We start from the raw sequence: 19,146 nt of genomic DNA on the forward strand, positions 1-19,146 counted from the left end.
CCTGGACGGGAACAACAGGCTCTCTGAGATTCCACAACACTTGACTTACACACACACACACACACACACACAAGTGTATGGCAGTTCTATTGGGGCTCTTCACATTGTCCAGACGGCCCAGTGTCAAGCGGTGAAATGAATGGCTGTTTATATTAGAAAGCTGGTTTAATGAATTAGACCCACAGCTCCTGCGTGTCGGCACCAGGCAGACCAGACCAAGCTTCACCCACAGATCCAGGTATGGAGGGAAAATACCCTGATTGGGTCCGTCGGGACGGGTCAGTCGAGCAGCCCGACGGCGCCCCTCCAAGGGCTCCCTGCTTATTTACAAAGGGCATCTGGCCAAGGGCGACAACACAGCCATTCCCCCGTCCAGTCGCCCACCTCTCCCATGGTAGCTGAAGCCAGCATGTTTGTATACAAGTGTGGGAGGGGGTCCAGACTGAGGAGGATTACTGAGCAGCTGGCACAAGTTTGAGCAAATATGTATACAACATGAGGTTTGCCACCCGGCCGTGCATATATACAGGGCCCCGACGAGGCCCGACTCTGTTTCTGCTCAGTGAGAGTGAGCGCCCCAGTGGTGGGAGGGGAGGGACGGAGAAGAGAGGCGGACGTCAGGCCGCATCATTATCACAGCTGAATCAGATTGTGTGCCTTAGGACAGACAAGAACGAACAGATGGAAGAGAGGAAATGAAGGAAATTAATGAGGACGCAACAGCAAAGGAGGAAAGAAGAAAAGATGTGGTGAAGAAGAGGAGAGGGCTGAGGAAATGTACAGAAAAGAAAAGATGCATAGGACGGACGAGAGGCCTTTTTCTGCACCGGCTGAATTACTGTAGGCTAAAATAGATACGTGTCTGTATTACAGGTAAGAAAGGTGAGTGTTTAAGGGTCAAGGGGAAAAAAGAAGAAATAGGTTTTAAATAGGTTTCTGACCGGTGAGATAAAAATCTCATGATAATAAAGTGGGGGAAATATTTTTGGCTCTTCTTGGTCAATCTTGAAATTATTCGATCACCAGTAAGAAAGGAAGGGAAAGTAAGAGTACTGCAAAGAAGGGAAAGAGACAGGAGATCTACTTTTCCGATTTCTTGGATTTTAATATTACACCGCAACAGAATGACAGGGCTAGTGAGGAACTGGAAAACCATAAAGGACGGGAAAGAAAAACAGACAAAGGCAAAGTTTATAGTTTTTCCATACTACGGCTCAGATACATGACCTTCACCAACTTTAGGGTGCAGTCCATCTGGATGTTCCTGGGAACTCTCAGAAAAGGCCAACACTTCTGCGCCTAACATCCTCAGCTAATATCTAGTCTCCAGTAAACTATTTTACATCTGTAATATCTTGAGTGACACAGTGACAGATCTTGTTCTCAAGAGTCTTTTTCTTTTTTCTTCACTGAGATCACATGAATGAGGACCACCAGCTACATAAATAAGGACATTTAAGTGAGAGTACGGCGAAGAATCAGGAAGAAAAGTGAAGAAAATAATCGACGTTTCAAAGACACACACGGATCATCCGTTCACCTGCGACTATACACTCAGGAACAAATCCTTGTCTTCCTCCTTTACAAACCAGTAATCATTTTCTAGCTCATCTTGCCTCATTTTCTTTTGTTGTCTTTTCCGTCTCTCCCTCCCGTCCCTGTGTCTAATTTAGCCCACGTCCTGCAGCGCAAAAGACCGTCTCAAATTGCTTTTGTCATGTTGCGCATGAGGCTGAGGATGAGTGTGTGCTTGCAGAGTGTTAAGGCAGTCTGAAGCAGCAGGGTGGTGGCTTGAGATTGCTGAAATCATGGAGTGCTACCTGTTCATTAAACACACAGTGGGAAGCTGCTCACAGCGTTTACCCACCAATTAAAGCAGCACAGGCTATTAACATTAGCGACATTTAAGAGTCAGCGTGAGTGTGTGTGTGTGTGCCACAGAACAATCAAATACAACAGCTTCTTCAGAAAACTAAGAAAATCATTTTCCGAGACGTGAAGTGACTGAGCGATGGTCAAGTCATAAATGGCTTTGATTATAATAGAATGCATGTGAAGATTGAAATTGCTCAGGTACACTGGAGGCGGGACCGGTCCCCAGAAATGAAAATCAAACCAGGGTCGCGTCGTTCCCTACAGAGGCAGAATTTGCTCGCGCTCACACAATAGAGCATGATATGCTGCGGGACATCTCACCATCATCATGCAGAGCCTTTTCCTGACTTAAAAAAAAAAGAGCAACTTGGATTGCTTTCTTTCCACTTCACAAAAGTAAAGTTGTGGTGTTAAAAACAGACGAACATATCAGAGTCAGTGAGCAGACTCAGCTACCTTAGCCGTAACTTGTTGTAACCTTACAACACACACAAACACATACAGTACCACAGCGCAACACATTCTCTCTACAGTCCGACAGTGGCACCTGTGAAGTTTGGGGTTCCTACTTTAACAGAACCTGTACAGTCTATATTTGAGTTCATTTAAGTTTTTTCTACGTGGGAAAGGGGAGTTTAAGGGTGAAGGGAAGGAAATGCAGTGCTATTCTCAAAAGAAACATTTTAAATAGGGTTCTGACAAGTGAGATAAAGACCTCATAATAATAAAGTGGGGGAAATATTTGTGGCTCTTCTTGGTCAATCTTTAAATTATTCAATCACCAGTAAGAAGGGAAAGTGAGAGTACTGCAAAGAAGGGAAAGAGACAGGAGAACTACTTTTCCGATTTCTTGGATTTTAATATTTCACCACAACAGAATGTAGCATTAAAGCAGGTGGTGAGGAACTGGAAAACCACAGAGGAAGGGAAAGAAAAACAGCCCTAGACAAAAGCAAAGCTTATAGTTTTTTCTCTCCACAGTCCTACAGTGACATCTGTGAAGTTTGGGGTGCCTACTTTAACACCATATATTCGATTTCATTTAAGTTTTTTCTGAGTCACAGTCAACTAACACTTGATCAGAGCAGATAAATGGTGATTAAAAACCCACCTTGAAAGTGCGTCTCAAATGGAATGAGGCAAATGCTTCACACTGTAATAAAACAGAAGGTTCATTTAATTGTGGCAGGTTAATGAGACCTTTCAGGGCCAAAAGGAGTTCAAGAAACGCATCTCTTGTGCTTCAACTTCTCCATCAAAGCCCGGATGAGTCAGTGCTATATTTAATATGAGGATGGAGCAGATAATGTGAGAAGTATAATTGTTCCTCAGATGAGGAAGAGACACGCAGCGCCATTGTCTGTCTTCTGGAGTTAGTTAAAAGGTGGATAAATAAGATGCAATTTAGAGACTTTTAAGAGGTGATTTTTTTTTTTCTCCCTCTGCTTTAATCACAGTGAAATTACCTCTGGGTGAGGGCTGTCATTAAAATACAAGAAGCACTTGCTACTTAGAGGCTCAAGGTGGGAATGAAACGTTAATAGCACAGCGCCTCGCTGGCTCTAACAGTTTTGACCGGTCTGGCACTATCCTGCTGTGCACAGAGTCGCATAGACACCGGTAAGAAACTTCGACATCATCATTTGAAGACGGAAGAAATACACATTAGAGAAAATGAGCGCAAGAAATCAGAGCTCTGTGTTGCCACTTTACAGAACACTAGACATCGCACAACTAGTGGAAACAATAACAGAAGATAAAATTCAATTCTCTTCTAAGAAGTGTTCTGTTGAGTCAGTCTGACTCAACTCACGGTCACTAGCACAGCGTTTGCTAATACGCTCAAATATTTGTATAGACATACATATGACACAGAATCTGGTCTGAGAACAGAGACCTTTTTATCAAGGCGTTTCTGGAATACTTGTTCATCATAACTTGTGGTCAGCAGTGGTCAGTGGCTACCCAAATCTGTCCAGAGGCAAGAGCAACAGGCTTGTATGGACTGACCAACAACCTGCCGATCAAGCTGGTTCAACATGAAATGTGAAATAACTGCGGTATAGAACTGGAAACAGACAAGGTGTGGCCATACTGCTGAGACTCCTGAACATAAACAGTTATGGATTTTTAACTGAATTGATACATTGTTTATTTTTGGCATCGCAGCATAGGAAAAAAATCGCAATGATGTTTCATTCATAGATTCAGCATTTCAGGTGAAATACTTTATTTAGGTGCTATTCCTCAAACACATCAATAATGTATTTTGTCCGGATAAGAACAATGCACTCTCATATGGCAAACAAACAGCCATTAAATTATGAGCCAATAACTTCTGAGGCTCAATTCGTCTTGCCTCATTTTGACTGGATAGTCCATCACCATCATGATAAAGCATGAGCGTAACTTGCTTGCTTTGACTCAATATGACCCAATTCAATCCGCCATTTTCTTTCAAAGGTTCCCAGGTTTAGCCCAGGGTTGACATCCCCCCAGGACGTCTCGTCGCCCAGGGCTAGAAGACCCTGCCGGCAGGCACTGAGCACCGTGGCCAGCAACCTCCAGATGTTAGGCTGCATTAGGGCCTGACGGCCTGTCATGTCACCACCTACACTACCACGCAGTTCCATCACCTCCCATCTGCTGCCCAACACCTCCTGGGGGAGACAAGCAAGGGGGGCTGATATAGCTCAACACAGACGGACGTTTTTGACATGGCTTGAGTTGCTTCAGCAGGATTGTTGGTGAATCTAGAAAACTGTCGTGCAGCCATGAAACCGTCATAAAGAGATGAAATACAATGTATTATCCCTTCATTTCTTATTTGTCAACCTACTTTATTCAGTCTACATTCAGTTTTTTCATTATTTGCACACAACTAGTGAGACAAAAAAATAAATAGAACAATTAGGATGATAAATTATTAAACAACTGAGAACTGATACCATGATAATAATCAGTTCCTTCAATTAAAACATATCCGATTGTCACAGAAAGCAACCGCTGGCTGATCTTAAGTGGATAAATTGATATTTGGCTCCACCTGCTGGTCACTATATGTGAGGCGCCTTCATTTGACGTCATCATTCGTCTGAAGCGCCCGAGTGTTATTAAGTAATAATATGGTTTTTTTTTTAGCGTTTTATGAAATAATTATTGGATGTTTCGAAAGAGCGAATGTGGACAATTTAGGGGAATGCAATAATAACCTAATAACAGACTTGTGTTTGCGTTAAAATATGTAAAGAAAGAGGAAAAAGTGGAGGTCACCACTTTTTAAGGAAAACGTGCATAAAAAATGTTTATGTGGTGGTAACCGTGTCGTCTTGAGTGAACCAAACAGACAAAGGTTGAACAATCCAACACAACAACTGTGTCAGTGGAAAGTAGTTCGAGAAAATATATTTTATCCACTTCTGTTCATCTTTGACGTCTAATTTTCAGAAACAGCACTGGCATTTTTACTCCACGGCTCATAATGAGATTTTTTTTAAATATCTATATATCTATATATAGATATATAGATATTCTCTCTTTCTGAAGTCACAAATGACCTTTATGAGGAATAAAAACCACAAACATCAGTTGACAAACCAAAATACATTACATGCAATGGAGAATAGAGGATGAACACTGTTTTAAAAGCCTTCAGTGTGAAAGAATATATATTGTAGAAGTGACAAAGTTACCTGTCTGAAGCCTGTTCTAGTTCAACTTTGCAGTGACGTCCGCCGTGATGACGTCTAAAAGTTCGACAACAACGGCTCAAAAGCGACGCCTTTAAATTTGTACAAGCGTGTTTTCATATTAGCCTGCTAGCATTAGCGCCTTAGCAACTTTTTTTTTTTTCATTTTCCGTTTTAAGAGTTAAAACAATGATGTGGTCATCATTTTGTCAACAATAGCTTGTCGAATGTATGTATTAATTAGAAAGCAAATCTCATAGCAAATGTGTTTTTGACACTGTCACGCTGTTTCTAATGTTTGTTTTATATTATTTTCACTTGAATGATTTACCTTTGACAGTCATCAGGACACGTTTTTCACAATGCATTTTCAAACAATATTAGCTCAATTTCACACCTGATCAAGAATAGAAGTAAATACAACAAGTTAGAAATATTCCAACTAAGATCTATAAATGTGTGTAGTTCATTGATGATCTTTTCTCCACATTGGTATTTGAGAAAGTGTGAAATCTGATGCATAATATGACTGTTTTTGTTGCATTAAGTCACTAGTGTTATGGGCAAGAATAGCACAGCACAAGACCACAATTTTGTATGTTAAATGTGTTCACTTATTTATTTAGCTCACTGAATATTATCAAGAGAGAAAATCCAAACAGAAAGAGGCTTGGTCGGAAAACTTTATTTAGTCTGGGATACATGTTATAACTGATTACTTGTCAGATAGAAAACACAACAGCTTTTCAAAATAAAAGCATGTCCATTTAATAAAACATATTAATTTATTATAGATTTTAAATCACACGTCAATAAATATTTTTGGTCTTCTTTTATTTTTTACAAAAACATACAGAGACAGAAAAGAATAGCACGGGTGACAGAGGCGGCGGTTAGCGGTGGCGGTCAACACGGACACTGAAGATGACCTAAACACGACCCTCACACGGTTCAAAGTGTTATTACCTTGTCCACTTCACAACACAATTGCTCTACTGAGGCTAATAAGTGACCACACCAACACAACAGCAGCGCACGCCAAGAGCACAGACCGACCCAGCTCCAGTTTAAGACACATGGGCGAATCAGACGAGCGTGACGTCTCATCTTTAAAACCAACGATGAACAGACGTGTGTTCACTTGCTGTGTGGATGACTCGCATTGTTTCAAAGCAGAGAGTCAAGTGTCCCTTGAGCAAATGGGTCCTTAGGTACCTAAAATAGCAGCTGTTTAAGAGTCTGGTCGTAACAAAGCGTAAATACAAAGCAGCATCAATGAAATGCAAACTTAACCAATGTCCGGTTTTTTATTGATTTTCACAAAAAAAAAAAATTTGCAGTAAACGTGCTTGTTCAGGTAAAAAACAACTGTGTACTTGAAATACACAAGGACGCCAATTCAATTTTTAACTTTAGTTAAGTAACTATTGAAGTGTTATGGATGGATGTGTGCTGATTTGAGAGACATTGAATGAAGTTCCAAAATCCTAGATTCCCTCGAAGGACGGCGCCTAGGAAAGCCGAGTCCCAGATGTGAACGGCGTGAGCCGACGACTGAGTATGAGCTGACTTCGTACTGAGCATTGACAACGTCTGCATTCAGTTGGACTGCAGTTATTTTTCCTTCACTCCTACGGTCGTCGTACAGTTAATACTAATGCATACTAATGCTGCCATTACTGTCTTTCTGTACAACCCAGAATTTCAGGACCTAAAAAATCAAAGCCACAAACTCCACCACGATTTTAATATTTTAACCACCATCTTTTATATTTGCAATGTTTGTGAGAGTGCTCAGTTATCACGCATCAAAGGCTTGAATCAGGTCAACCGGACTAGTAGTAGTCAAAGAAAACGTTCTGGATAGGAGGCGAAACATTTTCTTTGATTATTACTAGTCCAGTTACTTAGGTTACTAGACCTCTTCACGACAGTTTCGCCGAGTGACCCTTTGATACCCCGCGGACCTGAGTTTGAGACCAGACTGTGCTTTTCCGCCACAACAGTGGTTTTGCTTACATGTACTGTATCTGCACGGCTACTTTAACATGGCTAAACCTGATTACTGAAACTAGGCACCGCTTGCCCCCGAACTTCTCGACCTGGAAACTACTCCGCCGTGTTCCAACATGTAAAGTGAATCCCACTTTTTTTGTATTGTATTCCTCATGTTTGCTGGCATGTCAGGCGGAACAGTGAAAGATAATACAGCGGCTCGTTTTACCGGCGCTCATGCATCATTAACACAGACCTGCAAACTACTTAAATCAGATTTGACTTCTTCATTATTGCAGTTTACTTGTCAACAAAAGGGCCGGTGAGGTTCCCATGTACATTCTAAAAAGGGTCTTGATGACACTTACAACTGTGTGTTTTTGATAGAAAATTAAACAACATAATGTTGTTTTGTACTTTGCATACATGAACTGAGAGACTTCTCCATGGACTTCACGTCACATAACAGGCAGGGTCTTCTGAGTTCAAGTGTTCACATACAATCTCTACAAGTCTCACGTAGAACATCTGAACAGGTCAGAAAAAGAACATGAGCAACCCAAACAACAACACTTTGTACCCAAAAGTATGACATCACAATGGAACACCAATGAGACAGAGCGCTAAGCCGTCCTCCATTGGACCCTATTCATCTGGAAAGCCACCTCACACGCTCCTGTCAACACGAACACTGGCTGCTGGCGACCTACCTGCCCTGTCTAAAATAACTATGCACTGCTTGTAAGATCATAGATTCGGCCATAATATGTTCAAAGGGCAAGTTGCAGTAGCTTATGGTTTAGAAGGGACAGCGATTCCTGTTCAAACCACAGTTTGAACAGTGAACCAGTTGAGATTACGGCACTATGGCATTCTGACAGACATCAGGACCCACACAAGCGAAACACGCAGACGCACAGCACACATGAAGGCCTCAGGTGAGTCAGAGAGTTATTATTAACTCCAAACAGCAGGAGCTGTCAGTGTATTGCTCAGAGATGGTTATGATCCTCCACAGGTTAAAAAGTATGATCTACTTCTGTCTTAAAGTGTCTACAGAGGAGGGCAGCTAAAGTGAATTATTATTAAACCCGCTGTACATTCCTCTACATGCTGATGTTCATATGTCACATTGTAGCAGATGACTAATATAAAAATAGGTCATTGACGTGTACGTAAGCCACCACTGATGAAAACGCACGTGTGAAAACAGGTCAGGACTTTTTATGGAAAAATAAAAGAGGAGGGGGAAACGATGTTAACGTGATGGTAGCAAATCATTCAGAACACCAGCTGCATCATGTGACCTATAAAAAGATGCTCTGACAGGTTCCGCGTCTTATTTTAGTGCCGCCCGACCTCCTCTACCTACACGAAACACCACCAGCTGAGTAAAAGCATTCAGCCGTAACACCAATCTCTCCACAGCCCACATGCCAGCAGGATAAACATTCAGAGTCTTCTAAGAAGGTTTGAGTCGAGTCACTCACGCTGCCAAGTATAAATGAAAGAATTTTGGAGGTGCTGGTGCGTGGGCAAGTGTTGCACACGTCAGATGTTTTTTGGGAAAAGCAAATAGAAAGATCAGCTTCATGGGTCACGATACATTTGACCCTTAAACACTCAAGGTCAAGTTTATTTTCACACATGCATTTGTGGCTCACCGCCATTGAAGGTAGTTTATCTGCCCCCATTCGTCCTGTCCATAACGTGTGAGTTAGACATTTTTATAAATTACATCTCCTATCATCTGTCTTTAAAAAAATAAATATATTCTGCCATTTTTTTTAAACCACCCAACTTTCAGTGATAGCCACTGCATGACATCCAGAGTTAAGGACTCCTTCGTTCAAAAGCTCCTTTGTGGACAGGACTCACTGGCTCAGGTTCATAATACTATGTATTGAATTAATAAAATGCTGGTTTCTTTCATCTCATTTACTCACACAGTTACCCTCTACAGTTTTAAGTCAACACTCTTGCCTGAGCCTTCCCAAATTTACTCAATAAAATAACAATAAAGAAAACACTCTTCTCAGAGTCTCATTGAGTGTCTGGCCAACTAGACTTTTGACCACAGAGAAGGAAGAGGCAAAACCAAATGAAGCTTATGATGGTTAACTCCGTTCAGCTCCACACAGTGACCTCACTTTGAGCTCTAAACTTGTCTTTACAAATAAACAACAACTCAGTGAAGAGGGTTTGTGGTCGGGTGGTGAACAAACCCAGTCTCCTCCCTGGTTCAGGGAGAAAGTCCAGAAGTCTAGATGTGAAATCTGCAATATTATCTTTGCTAAAACAAACAAATCTGCATGTTCACTCAACACTCATCAAGCAGAGATTCAGGATCATTTAAAAGACTCAAATTACGCTGATAAATCATTTTGTTTGTTATTTATACAGTTGCATTGTCCTTAATTTTGAATTAATAATGACATTGTTATTACTAAGGGTGATATTCATTCATAAATATGGCATTACTGTTATTCAGGGAGGTAGATTCATATCAAAGCTTATTCGTAGTTCTTAAACTTTTAAGGGATGAGAAGTATTACTATGAATGTAGTAAAGAACAACTGTGATATGTTGCGCGGTGCACAATAGAAGCACACACAATTTAAGGTCAAGTAAGCGGCAGTCATGAAGCAGCAGAAGCACCGGCTTTACACCACGGTTTAACTGAGCGTGCCATGAAATGATCTCTAAAATCTGCATTCACATTCCACCACACTGAAATTATTGCTACATCGATACGCTCCAGAACACACGACTCCAACAACCCTAGGACGGCATGTCATGAGAGGGGTCATATGATCCACAAATGTACAAGAGTAATCACGCAGTCCCACAGGCCAGGGCTCCAGTTTCTTCCCCCTCACCTCCTGTTTCACAGCGCCATCGGGGATTCTGTCAGTCATTCGACCGCACAGGTCTGTGTAATTACACCTGAGAGGTGACTAAACCTGGATGGAGAAAATACGAAGGCAGATCAGCCTCCACCAAATTTTCACTGTCAGATGCTCACGAACCAAAACAGCCACATTACTTCGGTCAGAGATAGCCAGCGATCTAGGAACTCAAGAAGTCCATCTTTTTTTTTAATTAATGGGACATCCTTGACTCATCTATATTTATTACTATATTTACAGATAACCCTCAAAAGAAAGACTTTCCGACATTTTTGGACTGAGGGAGGACACCAAGTTTACTTTCACCTACAGCTAGATTCGTTCAGCAGTGCGACACTAAAAGACTGTGACCTGGAACCACAAATTTTGTGTCAAGTGCAGGCATGCTCTTTCCCTCTCCAAGTTTAGCGCCACCTTGTATGCAACGTCACTACATCAGAGCGCTGAACGCTAGATGGAAGGGTAAAGTTGAGCATAACTGTCATGGGTGAATCAAGTGTTCATGAAATGGGTGAAGGTTAGTCAAGTGTTTGTTTTGGCAGTGAAGGAAGGACATAGACACACAAGTTACATTCACTTCATGGTAGTTGAAACTCCAGAAATATCAACCGTGTGGCAGCATCTTTGTCACCAATTATTCAGCCTGTTCTGTGAAGGAACCCCACGGAGCTGTCTGGCGTGTTCCCTTGGAAATCAACTCAGGAAAAAGTACCTTCTGAGTACTTCAACAACATTCATGAAAAGTGTTTTTCTGCAGTCTGAGATATAGTGTTCATGTCAGCTAAGGCTTAAACAGATATTCTGTTCTGCTCTGGACTCACTGTGCTGCTGGATAAAGGGAAACTCTGTGCCAGGGAGGAAATCCTCACAGGCTTTTTACACCTCTGTCTCCCTCGTATCTCCTCATCTCCTCTGTAATTACTCTCTGTCCGCTCCCTGTACATTTTTGGCAGCGGGCTGTCAGATGCGCCCGTTGCCGTGCACGCTGCCTCGGCGAGCGGTCAGAGGGTGGGAGGTGTAGTGGAGTTCGGCAGTGGAGAAGGTGGAGGAGGAGGAGTTGGAGGAGGAGGTAGAGCAGGTGAGTCCGCAGGCCTCGCAGGCTAGAGCCAGCTGCCTCAGGGCGTCCAGGGAATCCATCTTGGCCCCTCGTAACAGATCACTCTGACCCTGCAGAGGAAGATTAATCACCAGGTCAAAACATCAGCAGGTCCAGTCAATGCATTTTACAGCTATTTTTAAAATGACTCGTATATGCAGTTTGTTCAGGCCAAGGCACCTGGATAACAGCCAGTGTTCAACATCTACATCTCAAACTGAAGGCTCACGGGAACACATCCCACCTGTGATACGGGCACATAACAATGAACGGTTTGCCAAAGCAATTTGACCGACGCTACACGAGCGAACAGAGAGACAATCAGGTTTAGAGCTGGAAATGGACTGCTACCAGGTCTTTTCCAAAGATTGTTTAAACTAAATACTGATGAGGAGGAGCAGAGAAGAAGACGGGACATGTACCAACCATATGCTAGAGCCACACTGAGACCAATGTGACAAATGACATTGAAAAACCTACACAACAAGCTTATCAAGAAAATATATCTGACACAGAAACTTTTGAGAGAAGAGGAAGCAGAGGACAGGGTGAGATGGAAGAAGATGATCTGCTGTGGCCACCCCTGAAGGGAGAAGCCGAAAGAGAAAGAAGATATCTGACACAGAAACAGCTCGATTTCTCTCCGAGTATAAAGATAAAAAATAACTGAAGGTGAGCAACACATAAGGATTAAAATAAAAACACACACCCTCAAACAGCACCTGCACAACTGAAGGCCTCACCCAACTTTTTAAATGACCTGCAGGGTTCAAAATTAAATCGGACATTTGGACCACACCGGTCCTCCTGTTGCCCCTCCACAGTCAATGTTTCCTGGAATTCAATGACTCTTTGGGTAATCTTTAACAGTCAAAATATTCTAGACTACTTGAGGGCCATAAAAATGTAGGCAAAGGGCCACATGCAGTCCCCAGGCCACACTTTTCCCAGGTGTGATACAGACCAACTCTATTACCTTCAACACGGTGATATTCCACGTGAAAGCTTCCACAGCTTTGTTGAGCTTTCGTCCTTTCAGTCCCTCTTTCTCCGCCAGACGAGAAAGATCTTCATGGAGGTCCATACCTGCACATAATACAAGAATGTCATACACAATGTATATTTTTCTGTCACCAAACATGTGACCAACAGTGTACTGTGTTTAGCTAGATTTTTTTCTAACCTCCTGATGAATCTGGATCGTCAGCTTCCACCAGAATGAAACTTGGTTTAACATCTAACAGACAGGCCTCAGTATAGTGAGATGTATGTGTGTTTTAAGAGACTAGTTGATATACATGACAGAACACTGACACTCTTGACAGCACACAAATCATGACTTCAGCTTGCATAGTTCTCCCACTAACTCCTGCTTTCAACAAGGAAATTGTAAGGGTTTGGGGGACAACCACTGACCATACTGCTTTATTATTTCCTTCCCTCTCATGACAACAGCACACAATGGTTTTCATATTCCTCATTCATCTCACCTTCTCTCTGCACCTGTGCAATTCTCTCCTGAACACCATCCGCGTTTTCGATCAGCTGTTTCTGGGCAGTGATCATCTGCAAACAAGAACTCAAGGTTACATGAAATTATCCAGCAAAAGAAACCATAATTTAACAGAGGATATTTTTTCATCATTTAAGGACAGAGGCATTAGGCATTGTGGAAGTATGAGGCGTGCAGAATATATCAGAGCTCCATGAACTGACGTCGGCTGAGATGTGTGGAGGTGTAAGAGTAGAAACAGGTGGGAGAGCTTGGTCCTGGTCTGATGTGCAAGCAGTTTGAGTGGGAGGTGATGCAGCCGCCAGTGTATGTGAGGAATGGAGTGGGTAACAGCTTCATGTGTGTCACCTCGGAGTGTCGCCAGTTCACACACTATAAAGTGTCATTGTACTGTACGTAGGTGTCCGACTGTAATTTAACTTGTAAACGGAAGAAATGCTTGACATTTATAGATCACGGTTCGTGACCATTTTCCTCAGTCAAAGCAGCACTGGTTAGATTTCTCTTAGTAGAGCTAAATGTGAAAATAGAAGAAAATAGAAAAATAGCATATCCAGACAGGTTTCTCAATATTTGTTTCTTCACCTTCATTTTTTGTACATATGCATGATAACATGCTAGCAGAGATTATTTATTTATTTATTTATTTTTTATTTATTTATTTTTTTGCAAATTCGTGGAGGCACTGACCGTGTCATAGGCAGCGAGCAGCTTCCTGGTCGTGTCTGACAGGGTCATCAGAGGCTCCAGGTAGGGGTATCCGTCTTTCAGCGTCATCATGGCCCCCATGCCGCCTTCAGGGGTCTGCAGTCTGGTGGCCAGGCTCTGGATGCACTGCTTGAGTTTGGCCACTGTGGGGAGCCCACACTGCTCTTTGAAGCTGGCAGCAGTGCCCTGCTCACACACACACACACACACACACACACACACACACACACACACACACACACACACACACAAACACACACACTCAGCTGCAGCAGTTTAAACATCATCAGATATTTTAGTGGATCCACACCAATGACTTCATGAAACCAATTTTGATTGTGGGGGGGATCCGCTAAGCCAGTTAGTTGTGTCTTAGAAAGGAAACCAGGGTCACTTTAGGCACCCTTACTGTCCATCAGCAACTCAACCAACCACTCAACTGAGATGCCATGTATTGTCTCGTACTCGTGCATGGAGATCAGTGTCTCTGTAGTTTGGTTGGGGCTGTATTGTATGTATATATGTACTGTAATAACACTTTATTTAATCTTGAAATTAATTGTGTAGAATGCGTTATAAGGCCGACTTCCTGTGTGAATCCCTTTCAAAATCAAATCAAACCAAAGGAGAAAGATTTCACTAAAGTAGTTCACTCTCTGATGAGTTTGTCCTGGGAGTTCTTTAACACGCATTTATAACCTGCTGCAGGTGTGGCAGAGAAGAACCAGGCCAGAAACCCAAATTCACCACAAGAGAAACAACAGACAATTTCAAATGAGAAACATTGTTGTTCTCAGAACGACTATAAAACCTCTGAAATAAAAACACTGAGCACTCCGCATCTATTCCCTGGCAGACACCCAGTTGCTCTGGACATCTGTGAGAGTGTGTGTGTGAGTGTGTGTGTGATGAATTAGTGTGGCAGATGAGCACACAGCTGGAACAGAAGAGGGTTTATGTTAGAGAGAGACCACAATGAGAGTAACGGTGTAAACGAGCTAATAGCGAGCGACAGTCTGTCTCGTTTGAGGATCGTGTGGCGTTGTGCTAAACAGGAGTTTGGAGTTGTCGGTGCCATTCTACCTTCAAGCAGGAAAGAAGCTTGGTTTGAACAGAGGTGCTCACGATTCCAGGAAGTTTTGTGTCAGTCAAAAGCACGAAATTATGAATTATCATTTAAGAGAAAGTAAAGTTGTTATGTTCGGTTTTCGTGTGCTTTTATTTTGTTATTTCCTGCTTTTCTGTGTGTTTCCTGTTTTCTGTTCAACTTCACAGCAGTGCAGCTGGAACCCATCCGCTAATCAAGCTCCACTGATTTCGACAGCTTGGCTCCAGTCTGCGTGGCCAGATGGTTACTTCGCATCCACCGTAAAGATCCCCTTAAGACTTCGTTCCCTAGCGTTCTTGATACTCTTGATACTCTTCAATTGCGCGTGCCTTTTCTGCCGCCTCCTTGGTTTCTTCCTTGTTTGATTTCTGCCCTCCTTTATCAGCCTTAGTGCTTCATGTGAGAGTTTTTGGTAGCTCACATTTTATTTTCTCTTGTTGGCTTTTCTTCCTTGTGTGTGTGCCTGTATTCCACCACCAAGCATTTTTAGTTGTTGTGAGTCGTGAGTTTATCCAACTGCGTTTTGGTTGTCCCCGTTATTTAGGCTTGACTGTAATTTGCCTATTTTCTGTTTCAGGTTTTTCCCCCGTCCCGGAGTGTTTCCCTCGCTCCTTAGTTTCCTTGTTTGCTGTTTGTGCCCTTCTGTGTTATTTGTGTATTAAACCTGGTGAAATTTAACCTTGTTGTTCCGAGTCCTCTGTAAGCCAGCAAAGATATTTGCGTTTGGGGCTGTTCTCCTGAGCCATCATGACAGAAATAACCAAACGTACCATTATTCTAAATTATTATTCGTAAGGTAAAAAAATAATGATGTTACTGAAAACCTATTGATATCTGTGTTGATAATCACTATTAAAAAAGCCAGCTTTAAATTCTATAAAAAACACATTTGAATATATGCACATAAGTGAAATATCGTGTAAAACAAAATAAAAACATGATCGAGTGCCAAAAGATTATATAGCTCTGAACATGCATCGATACCTGACTAAATTCAGCATAAAACACAAAGTTTCAGAATGTTTTTAAAACTATCAATAAGAATGTGTCAGACAAGCGCAAAAGCAACAGTGTAGGAGTGTTTTTTTTATTTTGTTCTTGTTATTTAAAGAATGTTTTAAAAATAATCCCTCTCCAATCTCCTTTGTCCTCCTCATCCCTCTCTTTCCCTTAGAAATCATTCACAGCTCTATCTTCCGAACCATCCGTCCACCCCTAGACTGACGGTTGATGGTGTCACACAGTCAAGCGTCTCACCTGAGCGTCCTCTCGCAGGTCCATCACCTCCTTCAGTGGTCCACTGGCAGGTTTGAAAGCCTCATCCACCACCTTGATACCGGTCTGCCTCAGGGTCACGTACTCTCGCCCTCGTCGGCCCACCCGTCTCACCGACAGACCCCTGCGGTGGGCTTTGCCGCCGCCTCTTCGGTTAGTGACGGCCACGTGGACGAACAGGCTGGCATGGGGAAGAGGTTCCCCCCCGATGCCCAGCAAGGGAACGTTGCGGTAACCGGGCTGAAGGCACTCGAAGGCAACGCTGTACTGGCCGATGAAGTCATCCCCGATGTAGTCGTCGTCTAGGACTACGAAGCGCAGCAGGGCGAGCTCCGGCATGTTCACCTAAACACAGGACATCAGGAGAATGGCTCAATCATTCAATCTGTTGTTCACGATACCCAACTGCATCAAATGCACCTTTGCAAATTAACAGAGTGACAGACGGCAGTTACATATTGACATCATTTTAGGCTCCTCCTAATAGGGCAACTGGCTCCTGGGCAACATCCCCCAGAAGCACTCGGCACCGTAGCAGGTTTTTGGATAATTTCTGCTATAGTACTTGAAGATCAGGGGAAGAGCGAATTGCTCAGCACAATTTTCTTCCTTGCAATTGAAACTTCAATGTGACTTCAGATATTAAAAGAGCTTGGAGGTGACAATAAACTCTGCTTCCACAATTCACTACTTTCAACAGAACAGCTTTTACACATGTAATATAATATACATATAATTTTTTAATCAGCAGTGTAAATAAAGTAGCATGTAGTTCTGAGAGATCTACAAGACAGAGCTCCAACCCTCCTACCAGACCTCAGATATGACACCATGATTGAGCCTGTAACCTCTTAACAGTTACACACTTCACTCCACTGTCGTGTAAGTCACCTGTGAATGCAGTTTTGCGGCACTTGAATGCATCACTCAATTCCAAACTTAACTTCCAATACTGTACTCTTCTGAGGAAAAGGCAGATCCAATGCATGGTTAAAAAAATGTAATGTAATGTAATAAAAATGTTTTCACATTCAATTAAAAGTTTTTTTTCTTATTGTTGCAAATCACTAATAAAAATTAAAAAAATAATAATAAAATGGAGAAAGACACACAGTACATTGACCAGCTATCAACCACTCCATACCAGTCAGGTCCAAACTGAAGCACTTGAACAAACAACTCTTGAATAAAATTCATACTGACCATAGCCTCAGTCAAAATATGTATCATCAGTTAGTGGCAAATAATGTCAACCAGAGAATGTGTAGAATACAAATCAAATTAAAATACCACAGACTTGAGGGAATAAGAAATGTGGACATTACCTGCTAAATACTATATTTTTCTTAGATAGTTTCACTCGAAATGTATTTTTAAAAGGTCTTTCCTTGTTTCTCAAAAATGATCCTGCACTCGCAAACAGGCCGCATATATACAGACGTACGAGCCCGTGGTTATTACCTGACAAATGATAAAAAAGGTTGAGAAGTTTTCAGAAGGATTCTATTCTAGTCTATGATTCGGTATAACTCACCACCAATTTCCAATCCTCTTGGCTAAATGAGAAGCACATGACAAAGCAGTCTCATTTCAATGCATTAATAATTAGATTACCTGAAAATCCCTCAGGTCATTTCATCTACTGCCAGCTTTAATGGATTTTTCATGGAAAATGTATATATACTGTATATATTAAAATGTACTGAAATGCCACAGTGAGCAGTGTATACATGGGTCTCACAGCAAAACCTAAAACACTAATAATACCACTTCTCTTAAAGGGTTTAATTTCAGGAAAGAACCCTTGTCATCTCACAACAGCAAACACCAGGTGCAAGTTGTTTGTCATGGTGGACACTTGTGGAGAGACTCTCAGGGAAGCTTCCTATTATTATCTTCAAATCAATTGGTAACCATGGCAACATATAAGCATGTCAGTACATGATTGCAGGTCATTTTTGCAGATGGGCAGAGGAAGAAAAAAAAAGTTAAGTCAAAAAATGTCTTTGAAATGACGTGAAGCTTCCACATAAATACTCTAATGGAGTTTGTAGATGATAAATGTGAATGATTTTAATGCAGATGTAAACAGATTTAAGCAACTTGTATTCGGCTTAGTGCATTTTTACAAGGATTCCATGTCAGCTCCAGTTTCATAATTCAGAATTATTATATTCCCCGTCTCCAGAGCAATTATAGTGTTCATTATCGTGCCGATTCCCTCTACAAGGCGCAGGATGTGGAAAATGCAAATATCTAAATCTGCATAAATCGACTTGGCAACTCCCAACAAATTCTGCAGACATGAGCTAGTAAGGACTGAAAGGAGTAGGTGGGTGCTTAATGGCGCCAGAGCTCAGTGTGAAATTGAAAAGTCAGATTTTTGTTTAGTATAGCATTAAGCGTCGCGTTGATACGTTATCTGTAATTGATTTATGCTTATTGAACCAGCCAAAAACGCTTTTTTTTCCTTTTCTAATAAACATCGTAGAAAAGGATGGTATCAGACACTGGCAGGCTTTAGCTGTCAATCAACATTCAGCAGGAAATGTCCATAGTTGGTCGCTAGACATTGAAGGGAAGGTGCAAAACTGATATTGCCACAGCTTTACATGCAGGTGTAAGCTGTGATTGTTGATTGAGCAACATTAACGTCTTGAATATACATATCTCAATATAGATATAAGAATGATATACAGTATTGTTTTTCAACCTCTTTCAAGTCACGGCACCCTTGGTTTGTTGACAAAATCCCGGGGCACAGCACCAAAGGAAGCTCAGCCAAAGCGCACTTGTACTTAAAGTCCTGTAGAAAATCCCTATTTATTTGTGGAAAAACTGTAGCTACCAATTTGCCAATTAATTTGCAGAAACAAATTGCAGAAAATGTATTTGTTTCAAATGTGTCCAGAAAGGCGTGGGCAATATGGTAAAATATATCAGGATTAATTTTTTTATTAACTTGCTCTAAATAACTG

General features: G+C 41.8%; 1 protein-coding gene across 1 annotated transcript in view; it reads right to left on the reverse strand.

Annotated features, from left to right (window-relative positions):
* Positions 1–6,240: 6,240 nt before the first annotated feature.
* Positions 6,241–19,146, reverse strand: part of plcl1 (phospholipase C like 1) — a 70,115-nt gene continuing 57,209 nt past the window's right edge. The window contains exons 8-12 of the mRNA XM_053876394.1: positions 16,151–16,513; positions 13,768–13,971; positions 13,055–13,130; positions 12,541–12,650; positions 6,241–11,635 (exon numbers count right to left, since the gene is read on the reverse strand). Coding sequence (XP_053732369.1) covers positions 11,429–11,635; positions 12,541–12,650; positions 13,055–13,130; positions 13,768–13,971; positions 16,151–16,513 — 960 coding nt within the window. The 3' untranslated portion in view covers positions 6,241–11,428. The remainder of the gene's footprint in view (positions 11,636–12,540; positions 12,651–13,054; positions 13,131–13,767; positions 13,972–16,150; positions 16,514–19,146) is intronic.

Source organism: Synchiropus splendidus, chromosome 10 (genome assembly GCF_027744825.2).
Source record: "Synchiropus splendidus isolate RoL2022-P1 chromosome 10, RoL_Sspl_1.0, whole genome shotgun sequence".
Classification (NCBI taxonomy): domain Eukaryota; kingdom Metazoa; phylum Chordata; class Actinopteri; order Syngnathiformes; family Callionymidae; genus Synchiropus; species Synchiropus splendidus.